The following is a 20,308-nucleotide window of genomic DNA, read 5'->3' as shown; positions in this document are numbered from 1 at the left end:
CTGTGATGGCTCCGGGACGTGCAAGCTGCGTTCGGGAGAAGAGAGGGAAAAAAACTTCTGGCAGCTTGCAACTTGGCAAAATAATGGTTCGTTAAAAACCAAAACAGTGCTCCGCCCGCAGCCGCAGTTCTGCGCGCAATTGGCCCCGATGAAGGTTTGGGAGGCGGTCTCTGGGAGACGTCAATGGCTCTAAGAGCCAGTCGACCCGTCACCACCCACCTCCCCTCCCTCCCCTCCCCTCCCTTCCCTCCCTCCACCACCCACCCCTTTCCTAAAGAGATCAGCAAGCTCCTCGAGTATCGTCACCAGCACGAACTAGGGAGTAATGTAAGAAACTAGCCCAGCACTGCCCCTCCAAACCTCTCCCCCCCCCACCCCCCACCCTCCCCACCACCACCCCATCCATGTACCTCCTCTAAACATTATGTTGCCTTACTCAAAACAATCTCGGATGCAACGTACGCCAAGCACCAACTTCCCCTGCACTGTGCAATCGGGGGATGCATTGAATTAAGGCTCCGAGTGTCCAGATACACAACTTGACTTGCGTGTGTGCGGCTTGCAGTTCAAACTCGGTAATCATGCATCTTGTGTCTTGGGTAGTGATAACGTTACTTTCCGTCTGCAGTTTAGAAGGAACACCACAAATGTATGAAAGACAAGGTAATGACGCTTGACTGTAATATCTGCCGCCCGTTGCGACCACAACAGCAAAAAAAAAAAATAGTGATCTTTATTTTAATGTAGATTTTTATTTTTGTTCAATAAGGGCAAGGAATAAAACGAATTTGTTCTGGGATCAGACACATTGGTTGGCGGTGATGTACTGTGTGTGTGTGAGGGTGTGTGTGTGTGTGTATATGTGTATGTGTGTGAGGGTGTGTGTATGTGTGTGTACTGTGTGTGTGTGTGTGTGTGTATACTGTGTGTGTGTGTACTGTGTGTGTGTGTGAGGGTGTGTGTGTACTGTGTGTGTATGTACTGTGTGTGTATATGTGTGAGTACTGTGTGTGTGTGTATACTGTGTGTGTGAGGGTGTGTGTGTGAGGGTGTGTGTATGTGTGTGTGTACTGTGTACAGTTTGTGTGTGTACTGTGTGTGTATGTAATGTGTGTGTATATGTGTACTGTGTGTGTGTGTCTATACTGTGTGTGTGTGTGTACTGTGTGTGTGTTGTCTTTTTTTAAACTTTAATTAAACTTAAAAATCAAGAACTTTTTTTGTCTCGTTTCAGCCAAGCTGCGAGAACAGCTGACGGTCCATGAGATCGTGACTCCGACTCGGATCACCGACTGCGGGCAAGCCTTCCCCTCCACGATGCATTACAGGCGGAGAAAGAGGAGTGCAGACGCCAACCCGTGGGCCTTCGCCACCAACTACAGAATCAGAGCATTCGGCCAATTCTTTCACCTCAACTTAACCGCCGACTCCGAGTTCATCGCGCCGGTCTTTACCGTTATACACCTCGGGCCACAAGCTAACGCGACCAACTTTAGCCAGGGAGACTCTACTGACACCAAACATTGTTTCTACACTGGGCACGTCAACCACGAAACCAAGCACACAGCTGTGATTAGCCTCTGTTCCGGACTCGTAAGTAATTTTTATTTTAACCCTTGCCATGCTGAAATTCCGCCCTCGATTTTTCCACACAGTGCATGATTATTCTACCAGAACCTTATGTTGTTGGTGTGTTGATCAAAGTTGCATGAGTGGCACAAAACAAAGTTTCCAATTCAAAGTCTTTAAATAAGAGGCTTTAAAGACACTTGGACTTGGGCGGTGAATCTGTGGAATTCTTAGCCACAGGTTTAGGCTGTGGAGGCCAAGTCAGTCGAATCTATTTAAGGCAGAGATAGAGAGATTCCTGATCAGTAGACCTTTTAGGAAGGAGATGAAGAGAAATATCTTTAGTCAGAGGGCGGTGCATCTGTGGAATTCTTTGCCACAGAAGGCTGTGGAGGCCATGTCAGTGGATATTTTTATGGCAGAGATAGACAGATTCCAGGTTAGCACGGGTGTCAGAGGTTATGGGGAGAAGGCAGGAGAATGGGGTTAGGAGGGAGAGATCGAATGGCGGAGTAGACCTGATGGGCCGAATGGCCTAATTCTGCTCCTTCACTAATGACCTTATGACCTTATACATGGATAGCAAAGGTTTAGAGGAATATGGGCCAATCGCGTGTAAATTGGGCTAGCATAGATGGGGCATGGAGGAGATGGGCTGAAGGGCCTGTTTGCCCGCTCAATGACAGTTTATATACTGTAGATATGTCGTGACACAGGGAGGGGAGTAGCTGGATTACCTTTGACCAGCTTTTGAAACGTATAACCATTTGTACAAGACAGTGTCCCCTCTCTCTCTCTCTCTCTCATTGGTAACCTGCCATCTTCCCTCAATGGGTCAATATCAAGAGGATATTGAGATGGGCAGATCTAGATTGCAACGGGCCAGCTCTGGGGAAGCCGGGGAGGGGGTTGTAGCGTCAGCATGTCAGCTACTGGCGCGGTTGTAAAGGCACAGACACGGCACTGCAACGCACACACTGCCCCGGTCTGGAAGCTCTCTGCTTCTGCACGGCAACCGACGCTAACCCAACCCCACCGCTTCCCATGTGGGGGATCTCGCTTCCAGCAGGTCGCCCGAGGACCAGGCTTGGGAACTCACCGGGAAAACATGTCACAAAGATGCGGCAACAAGGAACTGCAGATAAATGCTGGAGTAGCTCAGCGGGACAGCGGGCAGCGTCTCTGGAAATCGCATGGAAATGTGTAGGAAGGAACTGCAGATGCTGGTTTCCATCCGAGATAAGACACAACATGCTGGAGTAACTCAGCGGGACAGGCAGAGTCTGGACCAGAAACGTCAGCCATTCCTTCTCTCCAGAGATGCTGCCTGTCCCGCGGAGTTACTCCAGCATTTTGTGGTCTATCCCCGGAGATCTCTGGTCTGAAGAAGGGTCTCGACCCGAAACATGACCTGTCCATGCTCTTCAGAGATGCTGCCTGACCCGCTGAGATACTCCAGCACTTTGTAAGAGTGGTAACTCAGCGGGCCAGGCAGCCATCTCTGGAGAGCATGGATAGGTGGCGTTTCAAGGCGGGACCATTCTTTAGACCAGATATCTCCAGGGATGCTGCCTGACCCGCTGAGTTACTCCACCACTTTGTGTCCTTTTGAGAAAGCATTAAGCTTTCTACCAAGATCTCAACCCAGTAGTAACCTCATCAAAATGTTGCTTGACTTTACTGATCAGATGGAATCGTGAACAGTTAAACATAGAAACACAGAAAATAGGTGCACGAGTAGGCCATTCGGCCCTTCGAGCCAGCACCGCCATTCAATATGATCATGGCTGATCACCCAGAATCACTACCCTGTTCCAGCTTTCTCCCCATATCCCTTGATTCCATTAGCCCTAAGACCTATATCTAACTCTCTCTTGAAAACATCCAGTGAATCGGCCTCCACTACCTTCTGTGGCAGAGAATTCCACAGATTCACAACTTTCTGGGTGAAAACGTTTTTCCTCATCTCAGTCCTAAATGGCCTACCCCTTATTCTTAAACTGTGACCCCCTGGTTCTGGACTCCCCCAACATAGGGAATGTTTTTCCTGCATCTAGCCTGTCCAATCCCTTAAGAATTTTATTTCTATAAGATGCCCTCTCATCCTTCTAAATTCCAGTGACTGTAAGCCCAGTCGACCCATACTTTCATTCCTTCAACATTTGCTGCGGGACCCCTTGTCTACCTGCCTTGTCAACTGGTCAAGACCAATGCGTGAGACATGACTGTAAGATCATTCGCTTATGGGCCTGTCCCACTTAGGTGATTTTTTCGGCGACTACAGGCGACTAGGCTATGGCCACATGGTCGCTGGGGTGTCTCTGGATGACCTCAGTCGCCCAAAGAGTCATACCTTTTTTCTGGTCGGTGTTGGATTTTGAAATGTTCATAACTTTGTCGGCGACAGTCGGCGCCCGTGGACTTGACGCCAACGATCGTAGCCTGACGTAGGTGTAGGCGCCCGTTGACTTGACGGCAACGATCGTAGCCTGACGTAGGTGCTGTTGCCAGGATGACGCAGGTTGTCGCCGGTGCTAACATTGGTGAATACCATTGGCGACTACCTACGTCAACCTACGTCAACCGGCGACAGGTACTGGCGACTGAATTGATTTACCTTGTCGTAGCTAGTCGCAGGTGGATGTAGGTTGTCGTAGGTGTGGTCATAGGTGTGTTCGTAGATGGACGTCCTAATGGTCGCCTGTTGTCGGAAGCTTGCCGTAGCTTGACGCCGACTAGGTGATAGGTTGTTGTAGACATAGTCGTAAACATTGTCGTAGGCGGGGGTCCAGTCGCCGTTTTTTTTGGCGACCTGCTACGACTATGACAGTCGCTGGCAGTCACCGAAAAAAATCGCCTAAGTGGGACAGGCCCATAACCATTCTGTTCGCAAATGGTGTTTCCCAATCAATTATTGAACATGACGCAGCTAACAAACCCCTTGGTTTTGGCCCGAAACGTTGCCTATTTCCTTCGCTCCATAGATGCTGCTGCACCCGCTGAGTTTCTCCAGCTTTTTTGTGTACCTTCGATTTTCCAGCATCTGCAGTTCCTTCTTAAACCCCTTATCAGTCTGAAGAAGGGTCTCGACCAGAAACGTTACCCATCCCTTCTCTCCGGAGATGCTGCCTGTCCCGCTGAGTTACTCCACCATTTTTGTGTCTATCTTCGGTTTAAACCAACATCCGCACAGTTCCTTCCTGCACACTGGAGTTTAAATCCTGTGCGGGGCCAGGGTGTATTGTAACTATACCTGAACCAGGAGCATATCGTTGTTTATCAGCGTGACAATTGTTTTGCCTGCAGTGGGGCGGAGTAGCAGTCTTCTTCCTCTGGCTACCTTCCTTAAGGCAGCAAATCGTAAATCCGCAAAACCTGTTTTCTTTTGTGTCCACCGGCAATTTCTCAATTGAACCATGGACACAAAACAACCCTTGTCTTGTCCTTTGTCCTTGCTGCCGTGAAGGATGCAACAGTTCGCTGCGCTCCAAGGAGTAAAAAAACGAGAAGTTGTCGGAGTCCTTGGTCCACCTTAACAGGAGAGAGAGAGAGGAGGGATGAGGAACTGCAGATGTTGGTATCCGTAGGAAAATTCAGAGTGCTGGAGGAACTCTGCGGGTCAGGCGGCATCTGGGGAGCAAGACCTAATGAGAACGAGACCTGGAGTCTTCTCAACTCCCCCGCTCCCCCCCTCCCCCCTCCCCAAGATACAGCGTGGAAACAGGCCCTCAGAATTAAACAACGTTATAGACAATTGGTGCAGGAGTAGGCCATTCGGCCCTTCGAGCCAGCACCGCCATTCAATGTGATCATGGCTGATCATCCCCAATCAGTACCCCGTTCCTGCCTTCTCCCCATATCCCCTGACTCTGCTATCTTTAAGAGCCCTATCAAGCTCTTTCTTGAAAGTATCCAGAGAACCGGCCTCCATCTGAGGCAGAGAATTCCACAGACTCACCATTCTCTGTTCTTTTAGGGAGGAGATGAAGCAAAATTATTTGTAGTCAGAGGGAGGTGAATCTGTGGAATTCTTTGCCACAGAAGACTGTGGAGGCCAAGATATATCCACTGATATATTTAAGGCAAAGATAGATGGATTCTTGATTAGTACGGATGTCAGAGGTTATAGGGTGAAGGCAGGAGAATGGGGTTAGGAGGGAGAGATAGATCAGCAATGATTGAATGGCGCAGTAGACGTGATGGGCCGAATGGCCTAATTCTGCTCCTATTCCTTATGACCTTATGACCGTCAGCCCACTGAGTCTGTGCCGACCAATGATCCCTGTAAATTAACACTATCCTACACACTAGGGACAATTTACAATTTTTACCAAAGCCTACAAACCTGCACATCTTTGGAGTGTGGGAGGTCACGGAGAAATCCCACAGGGAGAACGTACAAACTCCGCGCAGACAGCACCTGTAGTCAGGATCGAACTCGAGTCTGAAGAAGGGTCTCTGGCGTTCTAAGGCAGCAACTCTACTGCTGTGCGGCCCTAGAGGAAGTAGTTGAGGCAGGTACTATCACAACTTTTAAGAAACATTTAGGCAAGCACATAGATAGGACAGGTTTGAGGGATATGGGCTATAGGCAGGTTTGTGGGACTAATGTGTAGGAAGGAACTGCAGATGCTGGTTTAAACTAAAGATAAACACAAAATGCTGGAGTAACTCAGCGGGTCAGACAGCATCTCTGGAGATTAGTAATGGGTGATGTTTCGGGTCGAGACCCTTCCTCAGACCCTTCTTCTGAAGAACGAATCTGAAGAAGAGTCCCAACCTTTTCCTCCAGAGATGCTGTCTGACCCTCTGAGTTACTTCACCTATTTGTGTCTACCTGCAGGTGGGACTCGTGTTGGCCCCTCTGGGCAAGTTGGGCTGAAGGGCCTGTTTCCACGCTGCATCACTCTATGACTTTATATATGTTGGCATGCAAAGGTTAGATGAATGACCCCAGTTTTTGGTCTGTTGTTTATTTATTTATTTACAACGTTGATTTAAATAACTTAGGAGCATCCAATGACCATGGGTATAGCTTTAATCTCCTTTCCAAATGGAGGATGTGTCTGATCTGGAACCCAAATGATTGTGAGATTGGCCCAGATTGGAGTGGACAATGGATGCTTGCCCACCACCAGATTCAGGGATTCAAGATTCAAGAGAGTTTATTGTCATGTGTCCCAGATAGGACAATGAAATTCTTGCTTTGCTTCAGCACAACAGAATATAGTAGGCATGAATACAGAACAGATCAGTGTGTCTATATATCATTATATAAATATATACACACATGAATAAATAAACTGATAAAGTGCAAATAAACAGATAATGGGCTATTAATGTTCAGAGTTTTGTCCGAGCCAAGTTTAATAGCCTGATGGCTGTGGGGAAGCAGCTATTCCTGAACCTGGTCGTTGCAGTCTTCAGGCTCCTGTACCTTCTACCTGAAGGTAGCAGGGAGATGAGTGTGTGGCCAGGATGGTGTGGGTCCTTGATGATGCTGCCAGCCTTTTTGAGGCAGCGACTGCGGTAGATTCCCTTGATGGAAGGGAGGTCAGAGCCGATGATGGACTGGGCAGTGTTTACTACTTTTTGCAGTCTTTTCCGGTCCAGGGCGCTCAAGTTGCCGAACCAAGTCACGATGCAACCAGTCAGCATGCTCTCTACTGTGCACCTGTAGAAGCTCGAGAGAGTCCTCCTTGACAAACCGACTCTCCGTAATCTTCTCAGGAAGTAGAGGCGCTGATGTGCTTTCTTAATAATTGCATCAGTGTTCTCGGACCAGTTTCTTCCCAGCTGTTATCAGGCAACTGAATCATCCTACCACAACCAGAGAGTAGTGCTGCACTACTATCTACTTCTTTGGTGACGCTGAAGGGCCTGTCCCACTTGGCGATGTTTTTCAGCGACTGACGGCTTCAGATCAGGGTCGTAAAAAGATTTTGAGCGTTTCAAAATCCATCGGTGACGAAAAAAATGTTGCGACACTTGAAAAAACTCCGCCCGTTAATACGTCATCACGCCGCAAACTTTTCAGTCAATGATGCCGGTAGTCGCCGAAAAAATCGGCAAGTGGGACAGGCCCTTGTGAGACTATCCTTGATCGGAATTTGCTGGCGATAGTGTGGACACGATGGGCCGAAGAGCCTGTTTCCATGCTCTGTCTTTCAATCAATGTTCGGATCAAAACTGTGATTATAGTGTGAAAATGTATAACATGCGGTAGTGTGTTTCTTTGTAAGTGTGGTCTGTGTCAGTGTATTTGTGGTGTTACGAGTTTAATGATTGCCTAGGATAAGGGGAAGATAGGATGCAGGTGTTTAGCATCTGTTAGAATGAGTTAATTGGCGGCAGTAGATACTGGTAGCATGCATCTCTTGATGTATTCAAGAGAGAGTTAGATAGATATAGGTCTTCGGGCTAATGGAATCAATGGATATGGGGAGAAAGCAGGAACGGGGTACTGATTTTGGATGACCAGCCATGATCATATTGAATGGTGGTGCTGGCTCGAAGGGCCGAATGGCCTCCTCCTGCACCTATTGTCTATGTTTTTATGCATTGGTGGTGACAGCAGGTATTGATGGGACACCAGAACTAATTGTTGAGCCTCCCCGATTGTGTGGTGGGCCCAACTCAATGAAACACCAGTGAAGGGAGGTGCCCACTTGATAACCCCAATGACATACTGGCATCTACACCATCAGTTGTTTATTTTAAATGAGCTTGTTAACATGTAGGAAGCTGTTTATTGCATATAGAGTGATGGGCCTGTCCCACTTAGGCGACTCTTTAGGCGACTGCCTGGGACTAGTTTTAATGGAATTCACCTACGACACCTGGCGACAACCTACGACAGCAAGGATTGTCGCCACACTCGCCAAACAATTTTTAACATGTTGTAAATCTTGCGGCAGTCGGCTATAGTTGCCCAAAAAATCGCATAAGTGGGACAGGCCCATTAGTTGTCGTCCTAAGCATAAGTTGGTATATTCAGTTAGATTGTGCTTTGGCTTTGGGCTTGGTTTTCTTAGTTCAACGCTTATCCTGGTGTTATAGCATATGTACTTTGTGTTATAATTGTAATGGGACCATGTGTTCCTGGTGGGTCACAAACTGTTCCTTGGTGTGTGGGTTACTGCTGGCTTGAGTGTTGCCTGCTAGCACTGTTGACCACATCTCCCATGGCTTTGTTGATGATGAGTGAGAGTGAACTGATGGGATAGTAATGAGTTTAGTTTAGCGATCCAGCGCAGAAACTGGCCCTTCGACCCACCGAGTCCGCGCCGACCAGCAATCCCCGCGCACGAACTCTAGCCCACACACCAGGGCCAGTCTCACAATTTTACCGCAGCCAATTAACCTGCAAACCCGTACGTCTTTGGAGTGCGGGGGGAAGCCGGAGCTCCCGGTGAAAACCCACGCAGGTCACGGGGGAGAACGGGCAATCTCCGTACACGCAGCATCCATAGTCGGGATAGAACCTGGGTCTCTGGCGCCGTGAGGCAGCAACTCTACTGCTGCGCCACCGTGCAGTTGGATTAGACAATAGACAATAGGCGCAGGAGTAGGCCACTCGGCCCTTCGAGCCAGCATTGCCATTTAATGTGATCATGGCTGATCATCCCCAATCAGTACCCCGTTCCTGCCTTCTCCCCATATCCCCTGACTCTGGTATCTTTAAGAGCCCTATCTAGCTCTCTCTTGAAAGCATCCAGAGAACCGGCCTCCACCGCCCTCTGGGGCAGAGAATTCCACAGACTCACCACTCTCTGTGAGACAAAGTGTTTCCTCGTCTCCGTTCTAAATGGCTTACTCCTTATTCTTAAAGATTCAGATTCAATTTTAATTGTCATTGTCAGTGTACAGTACAGAGACAACGAAATGCATTTAGCATCTCCCTGGAAGAGCAACATAGCAAATGATTTGAATAAATAATAATAAGTGTCCGGGGGGGGGGGGGGGGGGTGATTGGCAGTCACCGAGGTACGTTGCTGAGTAGAGTGACAGCCGCCGGGAAGAAGCTGTTCCTGGACCTGCTGGTTCGGCAACGGAGAGACCTGTAGCGCCTCCCGGATGGTAGGAGGGTAAACAGTCCATGGTTGGGGTGAGAGCAGTCCTTGGCGATGCTGAGCGCCCTCCGCAGACAACGCTTGCTTTGGACAGACTCAATGGAGGGGAGCGAGGAACCGGTGATGCGTTGGGCAATTTTCACCACCCTCTGCAATGCCTTCCGGTCGGAGACAGAGCAGTTGCCATACCATACTGTGATGCAGTTGGTAAGGATGCTCTCGATGGTGCAGCGGTAGAAGTTCACCAGGATCTGAGGAGACAGATGGACCTTCTTCAGTCTCCTCAGGAAGAAGAGACGCTGGTGAGCCTTCTTGATCAGAGTTGAGGTATTGTGGGTCCAAGAGAGGTCATCGGAGATGTTGACTCCCAGGAACCTGAAGCTAGAAACACGTTCCACCTCCGTCCCGTTAATGTGGATGGGGGTGTGCGTGCCGCCCCTGGACTTCCTGAAGTCTACAATGAGCTCCTTGGTCTTCTTGGAGTTAAGGGCCAGGTTGTTGTCAGCGCACCATGCTGCTAAGTGCTGGACCTCCTCCCTGTAGGCCGACTCATCGTTGTTGCTGATGAGGCCAATCACCGTTGTATCATCTGCATACTTGATGATGGTGTTAGTACCATGTACAGGTGTGCAGTCATAGGTGAAGAGGGAGTAGAGGAGGGGGCTCAGCACACAGCCCTGTGGAACGCCGGTGTTCAGGGTGAGGGTTGAAGAGGTGTGCTTGTCTAACCTAACAGACTGGGGTCTGTTGGTTAGAAAGTCCAGTATCCAGTTGCAGAGGGAGGGGTCGATGTCCAGGTTACCGAGTTTGGTGATCAGTTTTGATGGTACAGGTATAATGGTGTTGAATGCTGAGCTGTAATCGATGAACAGCATTCTTACGTAAGTATCTCTGTTGTCGAGGTGGGAGAGGGCGGAGTGAAGTGCCGTTGAGATGGCATCCTCCGTACTCCTGTTCTTGCAGTAGGCAAACTGATAGGGATCCAGTGTGGGGGGTAGGCAGCTTTTGAGGTGTGCCAGGACCAGCCTCTCGAAGCACTTGGTGATGATGGGGGTAAGTGCAACTGGGCGGAAGTCGTTGAGGCTTGCCGCAGTGGAGTGTTTTGGCACTGGCACGATGGAGGTGGTTTTAAGGCACGTGCTACATGCAGCACAATTATTCACATATTCAAATGATTGATGGTGACGTAGCTGTACTGGAACAACAAGGACATCACATGTTCTCTATGGAACTGATGCCCTACATTGATGAGAACTATATTCTGTAGTCTGCATCATCCCCTTTGCTCCAAGTGTTGAACATGTGTTTGAACCGACTGTATCTATGTATGTACGTATGATCTATTTAGATACTGTGGTTTAGTTTATTGTCACGTGTACCCAGTTACAGTGAACAGCTTTTGTTGCGTGCTGTCCAGTTAGCGGAAAGACAATACGTGATTACAATCGAGCCGTCCACAGGATACAGGATAAAGGGGATAATGTTTCGTGAAAGATTAAGTCCGATTGAAGATAGTGCGAGGGTCTCCAATGAGGTAGAGAGACGGCACGGTGGCGCAGCGGTAGAGTTGCTGCCTTACAGCGAATGCAGCGCCGGAGACCCGGGTTCGATCCTGACTACGGGTGACGCCTGTACGGAGTTTGTACGTTCTCCCCGTGACCTGCGTGGGTTTTCTCCGAGAAATTCGGTTTCCTCCCACACTCCAAAGACGTACAGGTTTGTAGGTTAATTGGCTTGGCAAATGTAAAAATTGTCCCTGGTGTGTGTAGGATAGTGTTAATGTGCGGGGATCGCTGGTCGGCGCGGACCCGGTGGGTTGAAGGGCCTGTTTCCGCGCTGTATCTCTAAAGTAAGCTAAAAAAGTAGCTCAGGAACGCTCTTTGGATGAGGATATGATGGGCCAGTGCCTGGATAGCGTGCAAAGCAAAGCTTTCCACTGTACCTAGTACATGGACCAATAATAAACCTTAAACACCCATCTTCTGCACCAGAGCCTGGATGTTGTTTAATCCCATGGTCTTACTTGTAGTTTGGAGGCACAGCACAGAAACAGGCTCTCCTGCCCACCAGGTCCGCACTGACCAGCAATCCCCGCACACTAGGACTATCCCACTAGGGACAATTTACAATCTTTACCAAAGCCAATTAACCTACAAACCTGTAGGTATGTCTTTGCAATGTGGGAGGAAACCGGAGCACCCGGAGAAAACCCACGCAGGTCACGGAGAGAAGGTACAAACTCCGTACAGTCAGCACCCGTAGTCAGGATCGAACCCAGGTCTCTGGAGCAGCAGCTCTTCCGCTGCGCCTGGACTTTGCTAACAGCTGCAGAGCACATGGACGCAAGCAACTTGATTGAAGACTGGTTCCTGTAGCTGGAGATCTCACGAGGAAACAAAGACAGATCATCCATCATTCATCCTTGTCCCATTTACTGTTCAATTGTCCATCACCTCACCAGCACCTTTAGACATGGCAGGGTTGCAGACTTGTCATCTGATTGTTTGATTGTGGGATTGTTGGGATCATTCATCATTAAACCTTCTCCCATTTGGTATTCAAATGTCTGCCTTCATTACATTTACACATGGGAGGGTAGCAGCGTTTTAATATGATCGATTGGTTTTTTTTGTTTAGTTTAGAGATACAGCCCGGTAACAGGCCCTTACCGAAGGGCCAGCGATCCCCGCACACTCACACTATCCTACACACACTAGGGACAATTTACAATTTTACCCAAAGCCATTTAACCTACAAACCTGCACTTTTTGGAGTGTGGGAGGAAACCGGAGCACCCGGAGAAAACCCACCAGGAGAACGTACAAATCCCGTATAGACAGCGCCCGTGGTCAGGATCGGACCCGGGTCTCTGGCGCTGTGAGGCAGCAACTCTGCCGCCCACTAAATTGATTGTTGGATTGATTGATCAATCAAATTGATTGATTGTTGCATTGCTGGGTTCTACCTACTGTAAGCTGATGTTGGTGTTCAGCACACATGCTTCACCTGGACCAGGTGGTCACCTAATCTTTAGTTCCACTCAGTTTCGCTCCCCGCATTCTCTTTGACACTCTGCGCTGAACCAGTGTTGATCTCCTGAACCAATTACAATCATAGAGAGTTTGCCGTGCTTTGAGGATCTAAGTTGTGATGGAATACATTTCTGCTGCTGTTTAGGATTCACAATCTGCCAGCATAATCAAGGACAAGTCTCACCCCTGGTCACTCCCACTTCTCCCCTCTCCCGTCAGGCATGAGGTACAGAAGTGTGAAAATGCACTTTGGTCGAGGAGAGGCAGCTTTGAAACCAGAGTATATTTACAAAGGTTGATTGGTAGTATGAAGTGGTTAACAATAGACAATAGACAATAGGTGCAGGAGTAGGCTATTCGGCCCTTCGAGCCAGCACCGCCATTCAATGTGATCATGGCTGATCATCCCCAATCAGTACCCCGTTCCTGTCTTCTCCCCATATCCCCTGACTCCACTATTTTTAAGAGCCCTATCTCGGTCTCCTTTGAAAGTATCCAGAGAACCTGCCTCCACTGCCCTCTGAGGCAGAGAATTCCACAGACTCACAACTCTCTGTGAAAAAAAGTGTTTCCTCGTCTACGTTCAAAATGGCTTACCCCTTATTCTTAAACTGTGGCCCCTGGTTCTGGACTCCCCCAACATCGGGAACATGTTTCCTCTAGCGTGTCCAAACCCTTAACGATCTTATATGTTTCAATGAGATACCCTCTCATCCTTCTAAACTCCAGAGTGTACAAGCCCAGCTGCTCCATTCTCTCAACTGACAGTCTCGCCATCCTGGGAATTAACCTTGTAAACCTACGCTACACTCCCTCAATAGCAAGAATGTCTTTCCTTGAACATGTTTGGCCTGTATTCATTTGAGTTTAGAAAAATGAATGAATGCAGAAATGAAAAATGAAAAGTCACCTTTTTGAAACGTTTAAAATTCGTAGGTAGCTTATGCCGATAGATTCTCAGAGTTTGTTTCCCCTCGTGGGAGAATTTAGAAATTGTTAAATAATGAGACCCCAATGGGTGGCACAGTGGCGCAGCGGTAGAGTTGCTGCCTCACAGCACCAGATACCGGGTTCGATACAGATTATGGGTGCTGCCTGTATGGAGTTTGTACGTTCTCCCTGTGACCGCGTGCATTTTTCCCAGGTGCTCTGGTTTCCAACCACACTCCAAAGACGTGCAGTTTCATAAGCTAATTGTCCCTATTGTGTAGGATAAAACTAGTGTACAACCTAGTTGGCCTGGACTTGGTCAGCCAAAGGGCTTGTTTCCATGCTGTATCTCTAAACCAAGCTACATTGAAGATGGGGATGATAGGGATTTGGAATCTTTGGTGGATAATGACTCTTTGAAGTTCTGTACTCCAAGTGCTTTGGATGTTGAATCATTGAAAGTGAATCGGAACCGAATTTTGGTTCTTTGGGGAACCAGGGTGAGTGGGGAACAGGATGGAATGTGGCGTTCAGGCTAAGGTTCATTGAATAAGTCTTATTGAATAATGGAGGAGGCTCCTGCTTTATAATCTTCTCCCTTTGTAAGACGAGGATCTTTCAGTGGAGGAACAGTCACGGCGTGAGCACCTCTTCTTTAAAGCACAGGTGGGAGTTGGATTGTGGGGTACTGATGATGCAGATGAATGCAGACTGGAAGAGGCTGCAAGGATGACAAAGATAGATCTAAATTGCATGCACGTCAAGACTAAAGCTGAGCTAAACAGTGTTCACAAATAATCACGTCTGACTGTGATGTGGTGGCAATAATACAATAGTTTCCTTTTGGACTATGTAGAACTATGTCGGACTTTGGTTCAGTTGCATTTGGAGTATTGTGTGTAGAACATGCAGAAGAGGTAGACCAGAATAATGCCTGGGTTAGAGGATATTAGATATAAGAGTGGTGAATCTCTGGAATTCTCTGCCACAGAAGGTAGTTGAGGCCAGTTCATTGGCTATATTTAAGAGGGAGTTAGATGTGGCGCTTGTGGCTAAAGGGATCAGGGGGTATGGAGAGAAGGCAGGTATAGGATACTGAGTTGGATGATCAGCCATGATCATATTGCCCGAAGGGCCGAATGGCCTACTCCTGCACCTATTTTCTATGTTTCTATGTTTCTAAGTAAAGGTTGGACAGACTTGGATTGTTTTCTCTGGAATGGCAGTGGTTGAGGGGAGATTGCTTAAGGGGCCTGCCCCACTTAGGCTATTTTTTAGGCGACTACAGGCGATTAAGCTGTCGCTGGGGTGTTGCCTGTATGGTCGTGAGTTGTCCCCTCAGTCGCCCAAAGAGTCTTTCTGGTCGCCACTGGATTTTCAACATGTTGAAACATTTTCGGAGACAGTGGGTTTGACGCCAATGAGCATAGCATGACTTCTCCTGATGTAGATGCTGTCGTAAGTTGTCGCCTGGTTAACGTAGGTTGTCGCCAGGTTAACGTAGGTTGTCGCCGGGTTAACGTAGGTTGTCGCCAGGTTAACGTAGGTTGTCGCCGGGTTAACGTAGGTTGTCGCCGGTGCTGACTTCGTTTTTTTGTTGTTGTTAAAGTAATGATTCTATTTCAAATTTTATGTCGAAGGGGGGTCCAGTCGACGTTTTTTTGGCGACCTGCTGCGACTATGACAGTCGCCTAAAAATAGCCTAATTTGGGACAGGCCCATTAGTTTGATTGGATAGTTGATTGGAGATTGGATAGCTAGATTGCATTTTAAACTTCACTTTAGACTTTAGAGATACAGCGTGGAAACAGGCCCTTCGGCCCACTGAGTCCATACTGACCATCAATCAGACTAGTTCTATATTATCCCCCTTTCTCATCCACTCCCTGCACACTTGGGGGCTATCTAGCAACGCTCAATGCCAGTGACCGAGACACCAAGGAACAGTTTGAGTTCCAGCAGAAACACTTGTTTGCACACTGCATCACACCTTTGATCCAAAGATGGACACAAAGTGCTGGAGTAACTCAGCGGGTCTGACAGCATCCCTGGAGTACAAGAATGGGTGACGTTTCGAGTCGGGGCCCTCCAAATATTGATTGATTGATTGATTCTTTCATTCAAAGATACAGCATGCAAAAAGCCCATCAACCCACCAAGTCCACGCCGACCATCGATCACTCGTTCACACTAGTTCTATCTTATCCCACTTTCTCATCCGCTGCCTGCACACTAGGAGCAATTTGCATAGGCGAATTAACCTACAAACCTGCACGCCTTTGGGATATGGGAGGAAACCTGAGCACCCGGAGGAAACCCACGCGGTCACAGGGAGAGCATACAAACTCCACACAGACAGCACCCGAGGTCAGGATTGAACCCGGGTATTGGGCGCTGTGAGGCAGCAACTCCACCAGCTGCCCCACTGTGCCGCCCTCACAAAACTTAGATGAATATTCGTAAATAAATAAACACAAATAGAGCAACACAGTGGCGCAGCGGTAGAGTTGCTGCCTCACAGCGCCAGAGACCCAGGTTTGATCCTGACCACGGGTGCTGTCTGTACAGAGTTTGCACGTTTCTCCCCGTGACCTGGGTGGGTTTTGTCCAAGATCTCTGGTTTCCACCCACGCTCCAAAGACGTACAAGTTTGTAGGTTAATTGGCTTGGTGTAAGTGCAACACAGAAGTGTCCCTAGTGTGCGTATGCGAGTTTGTGTAGGATAGTGTTGGTGTGCGGGAGATCGCTGGCCGTCGCGGGCTCGGTGGGCCGAAGGGCCTGTGTCCGCACTGTATCTCTAAACTAAACTAAACAATTTTGTTTCAACCTGCATGTCTTGATGCACTCGGAGGTTACTCGACATCCCTGTTACATGTGGGACTCGTGTAGTTAGAGTTGTTGGTGTTGTTTGTCCTTCATAGTCGAAGAACACCATGACTTCAGTGTGTTTTTGTTTGTGGGTCCGGAGGTGAATGGTGAGACCGATCCGGGCCCGGAAAGGCTCGCCCGCACACGGGGCACGGCTGGGCGGGTGCTGGGACTTCCTCCCAATTGCACACGCTCCCATGGTGATCCTGCTTCACTCGGTTGGGCAGTATGGGCCCTGAAGTCATGACTTGCGCGTTGACTTGGATTAAAGTCAGGGAGAGTTGCACAAATCGTCAGCCTCGCTCTCTCCTCCCGGCCTATCTGGATCCAGCGGCAAGACATCGTCAAGACGGCTGGCGATAGAATACACTTTGAATAGTTGGAATACACTTAAAAATGGAGCCAGGGCAGATTCAATGGAGAAATTACCTTCTGTGCTGTGACCATGTGTGATCGTCAGTAACTGCGTGTTAGTGGTTTAAAACGTGACCAACCAGAGAAATGTAGAGGCCGAGGTGTTTATTTTCACCAACTAAGCTTAAGTGATCTGGACACAACACCTGACAAACTGAATGTACTGTGGGGGTAGTGGTTGTGTCACATCCAATTGTAGTTAAAAGTGTATATATTAAGTCACTTTGCTAAGGTATCAACCGCGTGGGCGGCACGGTGGTGCAGCGGTAGAGTTGCTGCCTTACAGCGAATGCAGCGCCGGAGACGCGGGTTCGATCCCGACTATGGGTGCTGTCGATGCGGAGTTTGAACCTTCCCCTCCGTGACCTGCGTGGGTTTTCTCCAAGATCTTCGCTTTCCTCCCACAATCCAAAGACGTACAGGCCTGTGGGCTAATTGGCTCGGTAGATGTAACAATTGTCCCTAGTGGGTGTTGGATAGTTAATGTGCAGGGATCGCTGGTCGGCGCGGACCCGGTGGGCCGAAGGGCCTGTTTACGCGCTGTATCTCTAAACTAAGTCCTGGTAACATCCTCGTAAACCTTCTCTGCCCTCTTAACCCGTTTAACAATATTATATTCCTATAGGTGTATGGAATGAGCTGCCGGAGAAGGTAGTTGAGGCAGGTACTATCGCAGTCACATGGATAGGACAGGTTTAGAGGGATTATGGGCCAAATGCAGGCAGGTGGGACCAGTGTGGATGGGACATGTTGGTCGGCATGGGCCAGTCGGGCCGAAGGGCTTAGTTTCCTCTTCGGCCTGTGTGACTCTACGACTCTCTGACACGTCCAATTTGCACTCTGTTTCTGTCAAACATTATTTTAGAAAATCTATGACCTCCCTGTGACTTTACCGACCATGTCGGGCCTCTGATCCAGAGCCTGGAAACTAATTAAACACTTGGGTTTAACAGAAAGTGGCCTTCTTGTCCTGAAGGCTTGCAGCTTAATTTTTTTTTTCTCCAGGAGATTAATTCATGGTTTAGCATTCCCATCCTTGTTGAACTGCATACATTAGACTCGCTGCAAGCAGTGCCGCAGTAGATTTACCAGCGCTTTAAATATTTTCTTGACTATGTTTCTTTCTAGCTTGGCACCTTCAAGTCACACGATGGGGAGTACTTTGTCGAACCTCTTGTCCTGCCGGATGGCGAAGAATATGACGAAGAGCATAATAAGCCTCATATTGTGTACAAACACGAGGCATTCAAGAACAAAGAGGCAAGGGAAGTCACTGACGTTTGTGGCAACTCAGGTAAGTTTTAAACCTTCGCTGCGAATTTTAACGGCAGCATAGTTGTTGTACCAAACCGTAGGAGGGAGAACGAGGGATATAAAACTGTAATAATGGCCTCGACACAAAATGCTGGAGTAACTCAGCGGGTCAGGCAGCGTTTCTGGAGAAAAAGGAATCGGTGACGTTTCGGGTCGAGACCCTTCTTCAGAGCCGACCCGAAGCGTCGCCCATTCCTTCTCTCCAGGGATGCTGCCTGTCGCGCTGAGTTACTCCAGCATTTTGTGTCTATTTTTGGTTTAAGCCAGCATCTGCTGTTCCTTCCCACACAGTAATGACCGCCTGGTGTTAACGGAAGGTCATGGAAAATGAGGCAGGCAATGGAAGGTATTTTCATTGCCTAATTATTTTTTGGAATGAAAATCACACCTGCATAATATGGTTGAAGAAGATTTGTAAGTGAAAATCATAGTTGGTACCTGAGAACAATCGTATCTTTCCTCAGAGGGCGGTGAATCTGTGGAATTCTTTGCCACAGAAGCTGTTGAGGCCACCAATGAGTATTTTTAAGGCAGTGATAGATAGATTAGTACGGGCCATCAGGTGTTATGGGGAGAAGGCAGGAGAATGGGGTTAGGAGGGAAAGATAGATCAGCTATGATTGAATGGCGGAGTAGACTTGATGGGCCGAATGGCCTAATTCTGCTCCTATCACGTATGAACATATAACAAATAGTTGCAATTTTGATGATTTTTCATTTCTGGAATGTTGAAAGACTATTCTAATTCTTGAATGTAGAAGGTATTATGTTTTATGGCGATGTTTAAGTTGTTTTTAAGTTGGGTTAGAATGAACAGTATTGTTTTCCTATCATAAATCATAGAGATAATATTTTGTGAACTTTCCATAATTGTTCAAATGTAAGCTTTTTGTGCAATTTCCTCAATGGTTGTTTAATGTTTAAAGGGATCTAATATTTTAATTTAAATGACCAATTTTTATTGGATAAAAGTTCAAGTTGCTGAAGAAAAACAATGTTGTTTGTTTTAACTTTGAAGATATTTGATTGAAATTAAGAGCAAATATATTTATTTAACATTATTATTTTTTGTTGTTTTTGGAAGTTTCCCCGAAGGTTAAGGGGCTGTCCCACTTGGGAGTCATTTGCACGTCACGCAGATGGAGCGCAAAAATGTTGTACATTCCAAAATCCTGGGGCGCCGCGCGCGACCGAGCATCACTGCCTACGTCAACATGCACCATGCGAGCGTAATGCGCACCATGCGCGCATCACGTGCACGGCACGACTCGTGCGTCGTGACCCTAAATGATATCGTGTAAATTACGCGCAAATGACGCCCAAGTCGATCAGGCCCTTTAGACACAGAAAGGTGGAGTAACTCAGCGGGTCTGGCAGCATCTCTGGAGAAAGGGAGTAGGTGACGTTTCAGGTCGAGACCATTCTTCAGAAGATGGTGTGAAGAAAGGTCTCGACCCGAAACGTCACCTATTCCTATCCTTCAGAGATGGTGTCCGACCCGCTGAGCTACTCCAGCTTTCTGTGTCTATCTTCGGGTTAACTCCAGCTTCTGAGGTTCCTTCTTACACATTTCATCAAAAGTAGCTGGAAAACACATGGTTAAGTAATGTAAAATCTACTGTACTTTTTTTTTTACCTTTGGGTGGTAAATCTGCCTGCATTGATGTACATAGAACACTGTTGACTGGCAGGAATTTGCTCGGCTATTAAGCTGTGATAAATACATCCGCTTTGTAATAATTATGATGTAAATGGTGGATTCGACATTGCTACCCTAACATCAGTGTTTGTCACAGAGCGGACATCAATGGAAGTACATGGTGCTTACAGTGTGTGTAGTGGGAAGTTAATTATCATTCTCCTGAGAGGGAGGATCAACAACTTTTGGATCAGGGCCAATGTTTTATTAACGTGTCACTCTACTCCCATGCTCAGCAGTCAGAGCGCTGTTCAAGCAATGAGGTAAACGGGCAGGACTCAACATTTGTGCAATGTAATTCACTGCTGATAATTTATTGTGTTTAAATGCACGGGTGGCAACCTGCTGACAATACCATTTGATTTGTTTTTCTTTTTCGACAAAATAAGAAAATAAAGGCATAATATATG

At 47.8% G+C, this 20,308-nt stretch overlaps 1 protein-coding gene across 4 annotated transcripts in view; it reads left to right on the top strand.

The window, feature by feature from the left end:
* The first annotated feature begins 262 nt into the window (after positions 1-262).
* Positions 263-20,308, top strand: part of adamts9 (ADAM metallopeptidase with thrombospondin type 1 motif 9) — a 177,026-nt gene continuing 156,980 nt past the window's right edge. For all 4 annotated transcript variants that reach the window (XR_004414604.1, XM_033036660.1, XM_033036659.1 and 1 more), the window contains exons 1-3: positions 263-663; positions 1,235-1,593; positions 18,014-18,179. Coding sequence is in view for 3 of the 4 variants with exons in the window: in XM_033036660.1 (XP_032892551.1) it covers positions 582-663; positions 1,235-1,593; positions 18,014-18,179 (607 nt within the window). In the remaining variant the exon portion in view is untranslated. The remainder of the gene's footprint in view (positions 664-1,234; positions 1,594-18,013; positions 18,180-20,308) is intronic.

Source organism: Amblyraja radiata, chromosome 18 (genome assembly GCF_010909765.2).
Source record: "Amblyraja radiata isolate CabotCenter1 chromosome 18, sAmbRad1.1.pri, whole genome shotgun sequence".
Lineage (NCBI taxonomy): Eukaryota > Metazoa > Chordata > Chondrichthyes > Rajiformes > Rajidae > Amblyraja > Amblyraja radiata.
The sequence above is the reverse complement of the archived record's forward strand: the minus strand, read 5'-3'. Positions and strand labels throughout refer to the sequence as shown.